The following is a 19,154-nucleotide window of genomic DNA, read 5'->3' on the forward strand; positions in this document are numbered from 1 at the left end:
AGTGGTTGGATCATCATCTTTCGGCATAGAAGCTTCACAGTTTCCTTTGTGACGGATCAACCAGGCGCCTACACAAGCAGCAATATGGACTCTGTCATGCCGGACCTCTGAATGTGTGTGCCTGTGCAGCCAACATACTGTTGTTCTACTGTGAAATCTTCCACGTGAGACATCAGCTATCAGTGAATGCAAAGTTGCTTCGGCATTTCATTCGAACTTCAGAAACAATGTTCATATCATGTTCGTGTTGTGCACAGCTACAGCAGACTTCATATTTGTGCTTTGGAAATACCTATCCCGGAAAATAAAGCACTTTGTGTAACAGAAACAGCCAACGCTTCCACATTTTGTTATTTATTTCACTCGACGCGAACGAAGATTCACAATCACCCAGAACTGCCCCGAACCGCCAAAGCGGGGGAGAGGGAGAGAACAGATGGGAAAGGGAAAGCCTCGCCAGCGTCACAGGTCACCCAGGGAGACAAAAAAAAAAAAAAAAGCAAAGCAAAAAGCTACTCAACCGACGTCCAACGATTGGCCCAACGGTTGAGGTCACGTGAGTTTTTCCCAACAATAGAATTATACTACACGTTCATTCCCCTGGTTTCGGTTTCAAACTAAAGTGAAAATTACGCAAAAGTTTGATTTCGGTACTCTGCGAGAATGTTTCTGGTATATTTACCGACAAAAAGTAACTCGGGCGAATTGCGGTATGCCATAAACAATTGATATATTACGGAATGTAAATGGAGATTATCATTTATCTTGCATAAACGCCTGGTGGACCCGGTGCACGTCTGCTGTATGCACCTGAAAGGAATGCAGAGCGTTTTCAATTCACCCCGATGAAGGTTTGCAAATATTTCTAGGGCAGGTGTCAAAATTACAGTGGACCAGGGATAAGTCCACTTGCCAGCGAAGTGGAATGCAACATCCACTTCGCACTCTATAGAGTTCTATAGAACTAGATAGTAGGCACATCCAGTTAAACTGGAGCATGGGTTAAACCAGTTGGAAACCACTTGCCAGTCAAGTGGAACCAGATGGAAGCACATCCAGTTCAACTGGAGCCTGAATGATACCAGTTGGAAACCATTTGGCAGTCAAGGGGAACCAGATGGAAGCACATCCAGTTCAACTGGAGCCTGAATGATACCAGTTGGAAACCATTCGGCAGCCAAGGGGAACCAGGTGGCAGGCAGATCCAGTTCAACTGGAGACTGGGTAAAGCCAGTTGGAAACCACTTGGCAATCAAGTGGACCCACTTCACTCTGAACCGGAAACAGTTTGTTCCACTTTAAACCACTTTGGCACGCAAATGGATCCATTTCAGATTCCAGTTCAGATTTTCGCCTGGGGTGACAGCAGTTAGGATGAGATTTGCCGTCAAATGGCGCCCCGTTTCAATTTCATTTAGCCTTTCAGTATTTCCCCTCTCGTACTGGAGACTAATCAAACAGGCAAGTACGCCGACGGGGCTACTAAATTACCGAACGCCGGCAGATATCCTTCTTTCCTCCTTTTTTTTTTGTTTTTTGTTTTTGCTTTTCTCAGCGCTGTATCTGTAGCGGACGTTTCCGCAAGAGGGACTTTTATATGAGTGATTCAGGTTCCTAGAATTGTAACTACAGTGATTACTGAAGTGACATATTGACATACATTGTTCTTTGACATCTGCCGATCGCTTCCACCTACGTATATAGTGCTCTTCAGGAGCGAAGTTCCAGTTCGAAATCCTCCGTGTCGTCTGCTATTGCAACCGTTCGGTGGGGATAGTTCCCCCGCTATCCTCTTGGCTTTATCGTAATGGTAGGATGCTCTGCCTTGGTCGCATTAACCACGTTGAGAAGGTTGTTAAGCTTTCCAGATATTCTGAAACAGTCGGCAAAAAACAAAAAATCAGTAGCCTGTTGTGATCCATCGAGATGAAAACGACAGCGCGATGCGACAGCACGACCCGATGCGTCCGTGGACTCATGTTCTGTGCACACATCGTGGTCTGCACTTGCATTTACTGATTATTTTTCTCTTGTGCGTTGTCTTTCACATTTCTGCCAACATATAAATATAGCGACGACCCTGACAGCAGACGACACGGTGACGAACAGCAGACGAACCGGAACTTCGCGCCTCCGGGTTAAGTTCCGCATTGTTCAGGTTTGATCCCGTATTTTCGGTTCCGGTTCCACATTCTCAAATTAGCTTTTACTAATCACTGTGCCAGGTCATAAATACTCGCAGTTACGGCTGACAGCATAACATACACCAGTGAGCAACACACTTGACAGCCGCAGAACGTCAAATACGGCGCGGCGCGATGGCTTTTTACAACCCTTGCCGTGGTGGTGGTGGTGATGGTGAAAGGGCTTGCCGTTGTCGGCCTCACGTATGTGGGCAACGTCACGACTGACGCCCTGGGGAAATGTGCGTCCTGGGCCGTCTTCTAGGGGAACTGTGCCGACATATGTCTGAAAGCGTCCTTGCCGTGGAATCTGTGTACTGCCTCAGTACTGCCCAACGGTTGACGGTCGATGCGAAAGCCTCGCAGCTTAGCATCACGTGCATTCCTGACTATTTATTAGTATTATTATTTCTGAACGTCTTCCTGCAGTGACCGGAGGGTACATGGTCAATGCTTGAATCGGCTGTTCACAAATCGGCCAGTTAAAAGCAAACAAAATGCCTGTAACATGTTTAATGACACGTGTTTGGCACACTCCAAGAACAGTTTCCTTAATTTGTGGAGCTCACTTGGATTCCGGTGTAGCCCAGAGACATATGTGCATGGAACAAAATGTTTGCGATCAGAAGAGAGGGAAAAATGGCTACGGCTCCCACTCATGTCGGAATGTTGCGAAAACAAATTGTGGAGGAGCCTTGTGGACAGAAGGGCACGTCGCGGGAACTGTTGGGGTTAAAGTAACGCATACCAAACGTACCGTTCGAAGCGACTGAGGTATAAATGTGCACAGATTATTTTTGATTTATGTAGCTTATTTTTAAATTCGTGTTGCACATGTTTTCCGCGAAACTTACCTCTGATAAACCTCCTTTGACATCTTCAACAGCTGGGGCCATATTTTCCTACACCCGCTACACACACCCCTTTGGGATAACGTAGAGAACTCCATAACTGCATGTGCGGTTGTCACGGCCTGCAAGACAGTGGCATGGCTGCCAGAAAATAGCTATTTTCGACCTGTGCGAGGTGCTTGCCCGGGGATTCATATACCAAAGAGGAATAATTGCTCCCTAAATGCGCAGTTTGGTGCTTTTGGTTTTTACTTTTGGCCGGATTTGTCTAATGTTCCTCAGTACACAAAGAGAGCGATAAAAGGAAGACAAAGGCTACCTTTGTGGTACAGCTTGCGCAAAAAGTCCGCGCAACACGGGAACTCTGCATTTACGTTCTCCCAGCTGTGCCTACGGCACTTGGGGAACGCTTGTTGAACAGAACCCTTGGAATAAAACAGCTCAAGTATACTTTTCAACAAGCGTTCCCCAATGTCCCTTGGTGCGGCTGAGAGAATGCAAACGCCGAGTTGCCGTGTTCCACGGCTTTTTGACGCAGGCCTCGCTTTGTCACAGAGAAGTGTTAGTTCTGATGTAGCGCCCGCTTGTAACACAAGTAGTAAAAAAGCAGGCCCCGTTTTTCTTTTCTCGCTCATTTTGAGAAGCCCCCCTGAAAGCTGAAATCTGAACGCCCTGTATAATTTTTTTAGAGAATCGCAGTTTCTCGCAGTTATGGAAGATATCGGCGAATGGGAATGACGGCCCGCCTCAGGACATTCACGCAAAAATGAAGACGTCAATTAAAAATAATAACAGTGATAGAAAGCCACCAGCTATTACTTCTTTTCATCCCTGCTCGGACATTGAGCCGTTTTCACTCGTCTCAGAGTCACTACGTGTACGCTACTTCCGCTTGAGGATGCAGACAAATTAGTGCCATACCAGCAGTCTTGTGCCCGTTACTCGATAAAAGTAATTGATTACCGTTACCTTTACTAGTTGAAAAAAGTAATTGATTACCGTTACCAATTACTCAGCCTAAAATGTAATTGAGTAACGAGTGGGAAAGTAACGCGTTACTGAGGTCGTTACTTTCCGCTTGCAAGCTTTTTTGTTGCCTGAAAGCGACAAAATGTTCAACTCTGAACGTCAGAACACAAACGAAACGCAGTTGGAGTGGAGACAATCATCTTTATGCATCGGAATAGCCAGACAATATTAATAACAATTATTCGCGTAACAGTCAGTGCGTCAAAATAACACAGCGGTTGAGTTTCAAGAGCAGTTGAATCTCGAAGTTCTTGTCCGTCATTTTACCGCGCTTCCTTGTTAGAATATCGGCGGCTACACTAAAAACACGCTCTACGGCAGCGCTTGATGGAAGTGCGGTATTGTACCTGAGAAACACCTTTCGTATGACTGAATGGCCGGCAAGCACTGACAACGAAGCATGGCTAGAACAGGATAGGTACCGCGACACGACTTCGTTTCCACTGTCCTCGACCCCAGGTACAGCGAAGCTGAAGTAATCTTCTATGTCTTCTTGGTTTGGTCGCGCCTTGTCTGCTTCACTGCTTGAATACCTTCCATCTGTGTTCGAGCTACTGTACGGGCGACGTACTTCTTCGGACAAGAGCTCGATCAGGTCTCGCCGCCGGTTCATCGTCAATCCAACGCTCTTTAAACCGTGGAATAACCACTGCTGCAAGAAGCAGGTCCCTGTCGTCGTAGAGGTGATCAAACCTGTGGATGGAGATACGAAAGCTATGTTAAATGCAGACGAGTAGCAAAGCTTTACAGGCATCAATGGTATGGGACTATCAATGATATGCACCTGACTTTATTTACTCTTACCGTGAACGAATACCTTCCAGAAGAGCTTCAACAAGCGGAGTGCAGTACTTCAACCCTGTCATCCGAAGGTGATCCAGACGCTTTTTCTATACAGTGATTGTCGGCAGTAAATGGCCGAAGTACACGTCGTCTCTTTGAACAACGTCAATGGCACACGCCACTGGCTTCATCACCTACAGACATAACATGCAGATGTACCGCATAAGATATACAGCACAGCATCTTACTGGCGTGATTTCAGTACATACCTCACAATATTCTTTTATGAATAGCACGTCGCGTGGACGCTGGAACGGTGGAATTTGTAGTGTCCTGCATAATCCATCGAGGTGATTTCCGGCGTTGTCCAACTCCATCAGACAAGTCAAGGCGTCAAACAAAGAATTCCATCGCGTGGCAACTGGCCTTTGAAATGCGCGCCCGCAGAACCGCTGAACAGCCTCAGCAGCTGTCGCCGATTGGCCTTGCCTATTCCATAGCTGGCGGCATGTGCGTAGAACTGAGCATAGTGGCCTCGAGAACATCTCACAAGATTCTGCTTTAGATGCATCAACCGTTGCCACTAGATTAAGCGTGTGCGCAGAACACCGATGGTGAGGTGGAAGAGGCACACGTACGTCACCATGGGATGCCCCATTCAGGATTGTGGTGAGGTCGATCGAATCCGTAGTGGCGTCGTTGTCCTCCATATGTCCATCCGCTGCTAGTTCCGTTTGCCCAAGCACCCTATAACAAGATATGGATCATACAATACACTTCCTATGTAGTGAAAATTGACACGTGAGCGAGTAACGTACCGGAATGCCTTCACAAAGTTGCTCCCATTATCTGTGACCACCTTTGTCACTTTGCCATGCAGTCTAAAGTTGTCGAACGATTCAATAAGGACGTCCGCAATGCGATCGTAAGGGATCCTGCCTTCCATACGGCGGCACGTGAGAACGGCTGTTGTCCTCGAAAGAGATTCTGGATCGAGCCATGACACTGTAGCTGCCAGGGATGCTCTATAAACAAAAGAGAAAAGTTGTAGACCTATTGCTGGTCACATTTTACTGGGTGAAATTAATATACAAAGAAAGTGACCCACCGCCGAAATGTTCTCCAGCAATCTGCGGTGACTGTACCATACGGCACACTTGCTAATTTTGACCTTAGCTCGTCTTGCATGGCATCGAAAGCGGAGTTGATACGGCTGACCAGCATTTTTCGTGTTAGCACATTTGATTTGGGTGCCAAGGTCTTCACTAAATTTACGAAGCTCGGAGCTTCCACAACACAAAAAGGTTGCATCGTGTCAACAACAAAGGTAACTACCATGTCGTCAACCCTTCTTTGGCAGACTGTGGGAGCTGCAAACATCAACTTCTGTTGTTTGCCACTGTCTTCCATTCTGGGCTGAACTGACTTTCTTTTCTTCAACAGGCGCTTGAATTTGTCCAACTCCGTTGGATGTTGGGCCTGGAAATACAGACGTTCGAAGATGTTGCGAAGATAACATTCGGGAGACTGTTTCAATCAACAGGCCATAATTGTCTACGTCTGAACGTTTGTGATATTGGCAACACAAGATCAGCCGCTTGACCAAATGTATCAACAAAACATCTCACTAACCTGCGCACAGAACAAAAAAAAGAAAGACATACCTTAAGGTGCTTTCTGAGGTTGGAGTTCGTCGCCTTTGAACACGATAACACCTTCTCCTTGGGCAGGCACATCATGCATTTAAACACGAAATTATTGTCGTCTTTCTTCTCGACTGCTACGAACAGTTCAGACAGCTGTGGCCATGGCGATAAATCGTGAGCACTTCTTGACATGGTGGTACGTTGCTGCACAATGTGTTGAGTATGCCGGAAGGGGGCGGCACTGGAGGAAGATGAGCGAGCGAGCGGGTTCGCACGAGCAATAAAATAAACCGTTCTTCAGTAGAATACGGTCGGGTCAGCCTCCTCTATCCTTCACAATTGGTGCCGAAACCCGGGAGAAGGCTGATCTCTCATATATTCACCCATGGAGAAGCTTCGCCGTAACCGAGCTGTCCTTCGTGGCGCCGTGACGCGGTGCCTGTCATCCGCTACCGAACTCCTGCAACAGCCCTCGGCGGCCCCGTCTGACTTGCAGGTAACCCTGGATGAACTACTCGACAAGGACAGGACTCTTACCGCTTTGAATGATAAAGTCGCAGAGCTCATTGACGACGACACCTACGAGCAAGAAATCAGCACCGCTCTCGATTACCACGAAAAAATTTGCCGTTGCGTAAGTCGGATTCGGTTCCTTCTGAGTTCTCGTACCGCATCTAGCGCTACATTGTCTAGTACCGCTACCCAAGACCAATCAGGAGAGCGCTCAGGCGAAGGGTCGGGTACCGTCAATGCCGCTCCGAACGCTACTGCGAGCAGCTCGCGCTCTGGACCGCAACGGGTTAATCTACCGAAACTCCAAGTGCCGGTCTTCTCTGGTGAGCTCCGTGAATGGCAGGGGTTCTGGGAACACTTCGAAGCAACTATCCATCGACGTCCAGATCTCCCCGACATAGAGAAATTCCAATACCTGAAGACATACTTGAGTGGATCTGCAAGGCGTGCAGTCGAGTGGATTCGCCTTAACGAAACCAACTACCCGGTGGCGGTGAGCGTGCTCACCGAGCGGTTTGGCCGTACCGACGCTCTTGTCGATGAACATATTGATAGCCTTCTTGCCATCGCGCCTGTCTCATGTTCGTCTCAGATAACTCGGCTCCGGGACCTCTACGAACAGATTCAGTTCCGCACCAGCTGCCTCGAGAGTCTTGGTGTTCCTGCAGCGGAGTACGCAGTAGTTCTCCATCGGGTCCTCATGCGTTCCCTACCGGAAGATATCGCTGTTCTTTACAGACAGCGCTTGAAGACGCAAGATAAACAAGATGCACCGTCCAGCTCCGCAGCAGGCTCTCGTGCCGAAGAAGTGAACACTGCCATGGAATTTCTGAGGGTCCAAGTGGAGAGCAGAGAGGAGACCAAGGCAGCACGCGTGAAAGAAAACTCGAATCTCGCATCAACCGAACGAGTGCATTCACGGAGCTCCTCCCACCTTCCGTCTGCTTTGGCGTTAGCTACAGGGTCCGCCCCTCCCGACCACCTCACGTGTCCTTTGTGTGACCAGTCTGGTCACACAACCCAGGAGTGCCACGCCTCCTTATCAACCGATGAAAAGCGAAGGAGACTGTCAGCAAGGCGTTGCTGCTTCAAGTGCGGCAAGCGTGGGCACATGGCTCGTCAGTGCCGCACTGCAGCGACACTGAGATGTCGGGCCTGTTCAAGCCGCCATCTGACGGTACTGTGCGACCTATGGAAGAGACCTGACGCAAGGTGTCTACAACCGTCATCCGCCCTCGGGGCCTCGAACTCCCAGTCCACATCTGGACCACAGAGCCCACAGCACGCTACAGCTACCGTGGCTGCGACTCATACGAGCAGCGGGGTCGGTCACCCGATATTACTACAGACAGCGACAGTATGGGCGTCTGGAGAAGGCGGTAACGTCATGGTGCGACTACTGCTCGATACCGGCAGCCAGAGAACGTTTATACGGAGCGATCTTTCCCACAAGCTGCATCTTCCTTGTGAAGAACAGGAAGACCTCACCGTACTTACGTTCGGAAACACGAGTCGGCCGCGACGGTACCATTGCCGAAGAGTCAAGCTCACTCTTAGCAGCCGATTTACCTCTAATGCAGTCACCCTAGAAGCGCTGGAGGTTCCAGAAGTATGTACCGTAACAACTACCTTGGCCACGGATCTGCCGGAACTCAGTGGGAAGAATCTGCTCTTCGCCGACGAACCTAATTCTTGTACGAGGGAAAACTCTGTCATTAGCGTCCTTATCGGCTCAGACTTCTACTGGAGCGTGGTTACAGGACGTACCGAGCGCCTCGGCGACCGCATGTGTGCCGTGGAGACAATGTTCGGCTGGGTGGTCCAAGGAGTCAACTCAAGTTCCAGCCTTCCAGCACCCATGTGCGGCAACACTGTCGCACTCTTTTTAGGCTACTTCAACATCGCTTGCGGTGACGAAAAAGTGATAGACCCTTCGGAGATGTGGAGACTTGATGCAATTGGCATAACCGATTCAGCTCATTCCCAAGCTACCGAGGAGCGCACAGCATTTGACCAGTTTCAGAGCGCAGTATACAAGGAAGAGGGACGATACGTCGTTCCCTTGATGGTCAAGGCGCCCTACCTTTTGTCCACTACGAACCGACCCGTTGCTGAAGCAAGGCTACAGCGTCAACTTAAACGTTTCGAAGCTCATCCGGACGTGCTGCGAGAATATGACCGCACAATCAGCGAGTACTTCAACGAGGGTCATGCGGAGCGAGTGGAGCCGTCGGACCAAGGTGCCCGTCATGTGTATTACCTTCCTCACCACGCAGTCATACGGCGGGAAGCGGTGACAACCAAGGTTCGTGTCGTGTTCGATGCCTCTTCGCATGAACCGGGAACTCATTCGCTTAACGATATACTGGACAAGGGCACAACGCTCGGTGCAGAATTGCTGCAACTTCTTCTGCAGTTCAGGTGCAATCACATCGTCATGACCGCCGACATTCGCAAGGCATTCCTGCAAATTCACGTCCGACGAGAAGACAGAGACCTTCTTCGTTTCTTGTGGATCGAACGACTTCCCAGTAGTGACGATCCTTGCCCAACCATCGTCGAGTGGCGTATGACGAGGGTGCCATTTGGAGCTTCGTCGAGCCCATTTCTACTGTCTGCAACTTTGATGCATCACCTTGAATCTTGGAAGGCTATTCATCCAGAAATCGCATCGCGTCTACAAAGAGCCTTTTACGTGGATGATCTAGTTATCGGCGCTTCAACCGAACCTGAAGCACTCCACATTTACCAAACAGCCCGTGCTATTGTGGCGGACGCCAGCATGGAGCTGAGAAAGTGGTGCTCCAGTTCCGAAACGTTGAACGAGCAATTTCGTGCAGACGGTGTCTCCCTCGACGACATCGGTCAACCGTTGGTTAGATGCAAGGTGCTTGGTCTTCCGTGGAACCGATCTGCTGACACTATCGTAATGACCACTCAAAACGTGTCATCTTACGTTGCTACGCAGCCAGCTACCAAGCGAGTTGTACTTCAGACCTTTGCGAGGCTGTTTGATCCTCTTGGGCTTCTTGGACCGTTTCTCGTCCGCGCCAAACTTCTGTTCCAAGAGCTATGGCGGCGCAATTGCACATGGGAAGAAGCTCTACCTGAGGACGTGCATGAACACTGGAAGACCTGGACGTCCGAGCTTAGCGAACTTTCATCGTTCGAAGTCCCACGTTGTGTCATATCTCCTGCAAAGCAAGGCGCAAAAGGACAGGAGCTTCACGTATTTTGCGACGCAAGCCCAATGGCATACGGGGTTGCCGTTTATGTGAGGTGCGTCATGTCTGAGAACAGTTTCGCTTCACAGCTCCTCATGAGTAAAGGTCGCATAGCCCCGTTACGGCCCGTTTCGATTCCAAGGCTGGAACTATTGGCCTGCTTGTTGGCAGCCAGGTTATGCCACTATGTCAGACAACTTCCCGAGCTCTCACAGGCCGTGGTTCACCTTTGGACTGACTCTGCGGTCGCATTGCACTGGATATGTGGTGACGCGGTCCGCCAGGAAGTATTTGTACGAAACCGCTCGTCCGAGATTCGCCGCCTAACCAGAGGATTCCACTGGCACCACTGCCGGAGCCAGGATAATCCAGCAGACTTACTTACCCGTGGCGAGCCAGCGTCTTTTGTTTCGCGCAAGACAATTTGGTGGGCCGGACCTGCGTGGTTGACCAATCCTCAGGTGGATTGGCCTACAGATCTCTGCCCTAGTCAAAAGCACGATGACTTGCGCACTGGACTCACCTCTGCCTGTCAGAGCTTAAGCTTGCCGACTTCTCCTCATTTGCACGATCCACTCCTTAGGATTAATGATTACGGACGCCTTACTAAGGTTCTAAGAGTCACTGCTTGGATCAAAAGGTTTCTTCGTAATGCGTCACTCCACACCACGTCCTCCTCCGGACCGCTAACAGCCGCGGAGTTGTGTGAGGCAGAGTTGTACTGGATACGATTTGTTCAGCGCTCTGCGTTTCCTTCAGAAGTCGCTACGTTAGAGGTCGGACAATCTGTCGAGTCTGCTTCCAGTATTCTGACTTTACAGCCCTTCCTTGACAAGAAAGGTTTGCTTCGTGTGGGTGGTCGCCTGCAGGCCCTTGATGCGTCGGAGGAGTTGAAGCATCCTATGATACTACCTTGCAACGACCGGTTCACTGAGCTTCTGGTTGAAGCAGCACATATCCGCCTTCTTCATGGAGGAGTCCAGCTAACTTTAATCGAACTCCGCTCCAGGTTTTGGATTCTGAAAGGACGTCGGACAGTGAGGCGGGTATTGAACGCTTGCTTGCCGTGTCGTCGTAGACGCTTGCGTCCGGAGACTGCTCCTCCCGCACCGTTACCGAGGGACCGGATAACCGAAACCATGCCGTTTGACGTCGTTGGGATTGACTTTTGCGGACCACTGTACTGCCGCGCGTCACAAAACACTGACAGGAAGGTGTACATAGTTGTGTTCTCGTGTGCAGTGACAAGAGCGATCCACCTCGAGTTAACGATTGATATGACGGCACAAACATTCCTCCTTGCCTTTCGCCGCTTCGCTTCGCGACGGGGTGTGCCGTCCACCATCTATTCCGACAACGCCAAGACGTTCCGTTACTGCGCTAAAGTACTGCGCGCGCTCTTCGACGACTCTGTCCAAGACCATGCCAGTTCCCTCCGCATCCAGTGGAAGTTTATCGCTGAAGGTGCGCCCTGGTGGGGCGGTTTTTGGGAACGGCTCATTCGTACTATCAAGGACGCACTGAAACGTTGTCTAGGGCGCAGTAGCCTCTGCTATGAGGGGCTTCTCACCGTACTACTCGAAGTTGAGGCGGCCGTCAACTGCCGTCCCCTCACCCAGCTTGCCGACGACACAGAGGACTGCGAGGCTCTGACTCCTTCCCACTTGTTGATCGGAAGGCGCGCCGTAGCCTTACCGGCCAGCCTGGGGTTAGAGGTGCCCAGTTCCACTCCTGCAGCTCTTCGTCGCAGAGTTCGACATAGACAGGCTCTTCTTGTGCAGTTATGGACTCGACCGAGGGCACATCCACGAATTCGCGTCGGCGACGTCGTGATAGTGGAGGACAATGCACTGCCACCTCTGGTTTGGAAACTCGGACGCATAGTTGGTTCCTTCCCAGGAAGAGATGGTGTCGAGCGCTGTTTCAAAGTACTTCTCCCGAATGGTCAACAGCTCCGGCGTCCTCCCCAACGTTTGTACCTGCTGGAAGCTGACTCGTCCAACGCGGCCGCGGGAGGATGTTGAGTATGCCGGAAGGGGGCGGCACTGGAGGAAGATGAGTGAGCGAGCGGGTTCGCACGAGCAATAAAATAAACCGTTCTTCAGTAGAATACGGTCGGGTCAGCCTCCTCTATCCTTCACACAATGGCAGCAAGCAACAAGCTGGCAACAAGTAATGCCCAATCGCGGTACGTCTCTGGTATGTATTCCCGGTCAAGACGTTCAGTTGACTGTTGAAGAATTTTGGCTGCTGAGGCCTTGAAGATCTTAACAATTGGGTTCAGTGCCCCTATCGGCGGGGTGTGTGCCGTGTCCAAATTGTGCATTCCTTTGGTAAGAATGATTCTCCAGATCCAGAGTTCTAGCGCTTGACCTACTGAAGCATACTGAAGCCGGGCAAGGCCATTGAAGTATAAAGAGTACGAAGGCTTTAGACAAAGGGAAGCCCCAAAATTCAAGAACCGGGTGGAGGACTGGAGGATGACCTGTGCCCGCGACAACCGAGCAACCCAACAAAGGCAGGGGAGCGTGTGACAAACCGTAGAAAAGTTCTGTCAGTCTGTGCGGAAAATGTAATTGATTACTGGGTAATTGATTACTCGAAAAATTACTTTCATTACTTTACTTTATTATTACTTTATTAATTACTTTAAAAAGTAATTGATTACAAGTAACGCAATTACTAGTAACGCGTTACGCACAAGTCTGCTGATACCAGAGCTGGTTTTGAAGTTCTCTTTGATTAAATTGCGTATACTTCCCTGGATGCCAGATTGATTCTCCACGTGCCACCCGATCAAGCTTTTCCTGGCGTAGCCCTCCTTTCGGGAGGAAGACAAAAGGGGAGCTCCTCAGGGATATAATCTCTAGGAATGGGGTCAAGCTCCCTTGGTATAACCATGCAGCGGGTTGCCCATTTGTACTCCACCAAGGCCGGGGAGAAGGTCGACATACATTTTGCTGCAGCTTCGCGCCACGGGATTCTGCTTCGGCATGGCGACATTTTGCATAGCTGTTTTGCCCAGTGGCAACAGGAAAAAGCTTAAACTCGTTGAGCCCACGTTTTCTTGCCTGCGAGACAATCTGTCCAGCTGTCGACGTAAGCACGTGCAACGTCTTCGTAAGTATATTGTCTCTGGTATTCACCTGACACAGAATTTTATGTGGGGAACAGATATTCCGCATGGTCGCCCATGCTACGGGGATAACCGTGACACTAAGGGTTCTCTCCTTTTATCAAAGATATACGACGAAGATGTGAAAGATTACATTGACATTGATGAAGACGACCCTGCGCCGGATGCCGCAAAGATCATGCTCATGGCGAAACCGCAGCTCGAAAGCGCAACCATCAGCATTCCTCAGGTAAGGTCTCTAAGGGCGATGCAAAGCGTAGAGAAACATGCAGAAGTGGCATGTTTCATGCCTATAAGGTGAATGGAAATCGGACAGCACGTGCAACGATTCGGCAAAGCATGACAGCATGTAAAAGGGGAAACAAAGATTGAGTCTGCGTTTTATCCGTGGCCTAACACGAACTGGCAGGAACATTCACTGTCTCCGGCATTTGCTTGGCAGTATATACAGTGCAGTAAACTGTGTCCTTGTACTCTCACAGTATGACGGAACAAGTGCTACCGCACAGGACCTACGCAATGGCAGAAGTGCTGCCGGTCAGGCAGTCCTTCTACTTGAAGGTGATGTGCCCACCCGCAATGAGTAAGTTGACATGCCGCGCTTTTACTAAGAGGTTTGCATTGTATTTCAATGCAAGTGATAACCTATATGCATCTTTGCAGTGCATTATTGCCGGATCCGTCTATTATAACGGAGGAGCTTGTCCTGCAAGACGCCTACGACTACCGGCGCGTGGATCTCCCATCATTCGGCGCCATGGAGAGCGTGTTGAGGAAGGGGGAACCGATTAGCAGAAAAGTGCGCAGGTTTGTTATCTGCGCGCTTTTCCAGGAGTCGGTGAAAGTAACATGGTGAGCTCAGAGAGTGATTTCTCAATGACGCCAAAATATGAAAGTGTCTTTCGACATTAAACTGCACTTCATTCGACCTTAGGTACTGTTTTCAGCTAACCTGATGTTCTCTCTTGTTTTTTTTTTCTCTTCAAAACACGATTTTACCCGAAAACAACTTAGCGCGCGATGTGTCAGATGTAACTTCTTTCGCCATGTCCTGTTTATTATCATCGTTTTTCTTTTTGCCAAACAGTGTTTGATTGCGTCTTCTTTACAACCCAGGTACCCGTCGACTCGCCTGTAACATAAACTTGTGGATGCCCTGTTAACCAGTTACCCACACCTTAAAGATCCAATTGGAACTGGAATGGTAGTGCAATCTCCTCCTCAGTAAACGCGCTTTGCTTATCGGATGACTTCAAATGTCCTTTGCAGGAATCATGGAAAGAAGCATTAAAGAGGAAGTTTAAGAATGAACGCCGAAAGGTACAAGCCCCTCCGCCCACTGTGCTTGGAATTAGAGAGAAGCATACAGGAAAGAGGTCTGCTGGCGCCCCCTCTGACTCAAGCCAGGCAAAGATCATACGGCTGCAGGTGCGTTTTCATGGGATGTCTTGTGCTTCTTGATGCCAATCTATTTTACAGTGCATAATGGGGCAATTCTATATAACGATCGATAAACTCCACGCTCGTGTTTTTTTCCTAACATGATATTGACCATCTGATCCCCGAGGGCGAAACGGACACTAGCCTGGCGGAACATAATCTCTGGCTGCGCGAGGTTGGATCCCCATCCGACACGGCAGTCTACCGTGACAGGCTTACGGTCACTGCAAAGGCGCGCAATGAGCACATGAAAGAAATCAACGTGGTGGAGGCACTGCGGGTGTATCCTTTCTTGAAAGATGAGACAGCAGTGAGTGTGTCCTCTTCTTCTGTCCTGGTATTGCGGTGGGCATATGTAATGGCTGTTTGTGACCTTTGGTACATTCTCTCACACAGCTGCTGTTAGAGTTTGAGATACTCTACAAGAAAGAAGTGGTGCCTGCCTTGGAGAGGGGGCTCGCCCAAATGCTGGAGGTGCTGCGAAGCAACGGCACCGAGGAAGAGGTTACGGCCGCTACGGACGTCGTTGGTATGACCTGCCTCCTTTTTGGTGACCACTCCGTTCTGTGACTCCCAACTGCTTTGTGCCATTAGCTCGACAAAATAGAAATGGGATTGACAAATTCCATTTTTTTTTATTTCCTATTGTGCTCCACACTGTTGCAGATGGCACCTGGCTCTGTGCAGCCACTCTGGTGGCGGCGCGTTGTGGTGAGAAGATCGACAGCCTCATCACAGAGGTCAGTATATGATAACTGATTGCGACTGTGAAAGTTTTGCTAATGCGAAGCATGTTTCACCATTTGTTACAGGATAGGGAGCTTCCTTTTGGTCCCATCATCCAAGTGACGGAGGGAGAACTACACCTCTTCGTTGAAAAGAAGGAAGTGTGCAAATGCAGCTCCGTGCTGCAAAGCGTGGTGTTGGTTTTTGTGGCCTATTGGCTCTTTAATATTAAATACCGAAAGAAGGCAAGCAGTACGCTTACCTTCATTGAGCGTGGACTTCTGGGACTTAACGCGACGGAGCAAGTGTTACAGGCAAAGTGTTTTGACCTGCTTACGTTTCTCCAGTTCCATGCGAAATAAAATGTGTTGGATCTGTTAATTACCTGCTTGTTATGGTTTTATGGTTTTAAGTGCATGGGAACCCGAAGGGCATGGGTTAGTAACCGGGGGGCTCAATACCAGCGAAATGCGTAATTAAACCTTAGTTGGGGTATAAAGCGGGTACAATGACGACCCTATATAATACCACTGAGTGCCACAGACCAAACCTCCTGTGGGGTATAACGTTAACACTGCAAGGGCTAAACGTATACCCTTACGCAGAGCATACTATACCTCCTTTGGGGTATAACGTCAACACTCCAAGGGCTAAATGTAATACCCTTAAGTGCAGAGTATTATACCTCCCTTTAGGTGTAATGTTAATACCTCTAGGGCTAAATATAATACCATGGAGGTTACACCTCCATACAGGTATAATTGCGAAAAAGGCTGCACCTCATAAGGAATAAAACTTAGACCTCCATCATGGTATAGAATAGTTATACCCCAGCCATGGTATAAATTTTATCCCTTATAAGGTATGCGTCCTGGGACATGCCATTTATACCTTTAAAGGTATAAAAACTTTTAACAGTGTATGAACCCCGATCACCAAAAAGGAAGAACTGACGCTGTTTGTGTGCTAGTGTTAGAAACAGGCTCTATATACAAGCAGTACCTCTGTCCGTAACATAAGCGCCATAAACCACTTCCCAGTTTCTTTTTATCTCGCTGTTTGTGAACTGTTTGTGTGCTGTACGGCGGCGGTTTTTGCGGTTGTCGTAGCCAACTTGAGGTGCACTTTTGACGTTCTGTGTTATCCATGTGGTGTGTCCATCCATGAAACGGCATCAAACAATGTACGTGTGTGCACGGCAATTTTGCTGAGAGACCTGGGTTTTACACTAATGTCTTTACGACGCCACTGACAAATTAGGATCTTCCAGAACAGTGCTTTCTTCATCAAGTTCACCCAAATCTTTGTGCAGAGGCTGACAACAACAACGTTATTGTGAGATGATGAATGATGCTGATGCAGCGTTGAGATTAAGCCCTTGTTTCCTTTTTTGCAATGCTATACATTACTGCTGGTTAAATGTAAAATGATGCACCTACCTCCAGACATTAAAGGGGCTACCAGAGATGTAGTGTCAATTCAACAGAAAAGCTGCATGTTCTACGAGGCTCTGTCACATAAGCATTGGCCAAATTTGCTGTCCTGTGAGCTTTGATAGGAAATGCCGTAGATAGTAAGAAGCCTATTACTGGAAAAGGGAGGTGCATTATTCGAGTAGTGGGGTCTGAGGCATGAGGGTCATTTCAGGATGTACTAACCCTTCCAATTTCATTGCATTCCATTTCCGTTTTCATTGCAATTGAAGTACTTACGAAACTGTTTTTCTTTTTTTGTGAGTCCCCGCTTCAGATCCCAAGGGACATTGCCAGTGTGGTGCACGCTGATAACTGTTTGTGCATAGCAAATAATAAATATCTGTGCGTGAAGTTGGATGTGGACTTGTGCAATGGCTCTTGAATGGACAACACTCAGTCAACACAAAATTTATTTACATTTGCGTAACTTACTGCCTGTCATTATAATAATTATTATAATACATAGACAAGAGGTAATGCTCTGCCAAGGATCTCTGAAGTTACAGTCTTAAAAGCTGTTTTCAAAACAGTGTTGCTAAAAAATTGGATCAATGGCAGTTATCAAAATTTGTTTTGCTGTATCAAGGCAGAACAATCTTCCGTGGGAATGATAAATTGTGGACATTCCCAGACAGATGTATCACTTGTATCAGGTGTAACTGTACCATTAGTGAGTTATGAAACGTTACCAGAAATTATTTGACGTGTTATACCCCTCACATGCTATAATACTGCTAACGATAAGCATTACACTACCATTAAAAGTACTGTAAAAAAAAGTAACTGTCACTTATGGCCAGGTAGTTCATTGCTCCTGCCTATTCCTTTGCACTTCTCGGGATTGCTGTGGTAACACAGATTCTGTTTCACACTTCTCAATTGGAAACTACGCAAGTCTATTATGGTGTAGGTGTGAACAGGAAATGAGACACACTAAAGATGATAGTCCTGATAGGACCGGGATGGAAAAACGTTGGCGAATCATGCGGACGACACACCCAGGTATCTGTCGTCTGTTTCTCGGTCCAAGGAATCTCCAAACTCAGCTAGTAAACACACAATAAGCAGTGAACCTGACGTAGCTGAAAAAAGAAAGGACACTTTCCTAAACACGTAGCACAGTTAATTTCCTGACAACAATTCTAATTCTAACCCGGCCCTTGAGTTGCACAGTTGGTTAGAGCCTTCGTAACTTTCATGGGGCATTCGTCGTGTGTGCAAACAACGACGACAACTACGAAAATAAGGATTGCTCAACGTGCTTATCTATCGTGGGCACAGTAGGCGAAGACTGTGATCGTCGCTGCAATACTGCGGTGGAGCACCACCAGAAGTTCTGGCCGAAGACAGAGAGCTGGGAACAAAGTGTAATGCGTGCTTACACTGTACTTCGCCGTCATTGCACAACTCTGCCACTTCACCAACACTGCAGCATATAGGTACTCATCCGGTTCCTGGGGAGCACAGACGCCGCACAAACACTTGGATTGTTTCCTGCGTCGTAGTGTGAATGTCACGGGATTAAGTATTGAGCACTCCGATCATGAACGTACAGCAGTGGTCCTGAGGCTCGTTCTGTTGCGCTAACGCAGCTGCGGCACGTACATCACCAGCGACTTGCAGAAGAAGCGGATCCGTCGAACATGGGCCGTCATCAAACATGTATATTCGTCACGGAAGCTATTACTAAAGGCATTTGAACAGCACGATTCGCCACTTCCGCGTTCCGGGTCCGCCATCTCCGTATGTGCCTTCGCCTTCATCTCCCTGACCTTGCTCATGCAAGAAGCAAGCCGCGGGGACTCCTCTGGCCCGCCGCGTTATTATTGGTCAGATTCCTTGTGACGTTGCTAAAGATTCTCAGCAGGGAGTTCCACTTGACGACCGCATCCGTCGTCTGCTGTAGCGCCGCTTACACACGAATTATGCAAAAAGTATTCCGTCGATCGGAATGGGACTTTCGGAGTCAGGTCAGTGAAGAACGGGGAATCTCATTTCACTGTGGTTTCGGAATCGATCTGTGCTCGATGCGACTGTCCCTTTAAGCGAGCAGGGAAAAGGCTTAAGACGGAGCGCTCCGGAATGAACGCAGAGTTACCGGACATCGCTACGAAACTCAACGCCTAACACAAGATGACAACAACAACA

The 19,154-nt window shown here is 48.7% G+C and overlaps 2 protein-coding genes across 2 annotated transcripts; one reads left to right on the forward strand and one right to left on the reverse strand.

Annotated features, from left to right (window-relative positions):
* Nucleotides 1-4,953: 4,953 nt before the first annotated feature.
* On the reverse strand, nucleotides 4,954-6,684 carry LOC135392473 (uncharacterized). Its single transcript, XM_064623181.1, has 5 exons — nucleotides 6,511-6,684; nucleotides 6,273-6,325; nucleotides 5,665-5,871; nucleotides 5,116-5,593; nucleotides 4,954-5,040 (listed from the first exon to the last, which is right to left on the reverse strand). Exons 1-5 carry the CDS (start codon nucleotides 6,682-6,684, stop codon nucleotides 4,954-4,956), a joined length of 999 nt encoding a protein of 332 aa, XP_064479251.1.
* Nucleotides 6,685-6,877: 193 nt separating this feature from the next.
* LOC135392474 (uncharacterized) lies at nucleotides 6,878-12,253 on the forward strand. The gene has a single exon (XM_064623182.1). It carries the CDS (start codon nucleotides 6,878-6,880, stop codon nucleotides 12,251-12,253), a length of 5,376 nt encoding a protein of 1,791 aa, XP_064479252.1.
* Nucleotides 12,254-19,154: the final 6,901 nt, after the last annotated feature.

The sequence above is a fragment of the Ornithodoros turicata genome, chromosome 4 (assembly GCF_037126465.1).
Source record: "Ornithodoros turicata isolate Travis chromosome 4, ASM3712646v1, whole genome shotgun sequence".
NCBI classification, from domain to species: Eukaryota; Metazoa; Arthropoda; class Arachnida; order Ixodida; family Argasidae; genus Ornithodoros; species Ornithodoros turicata.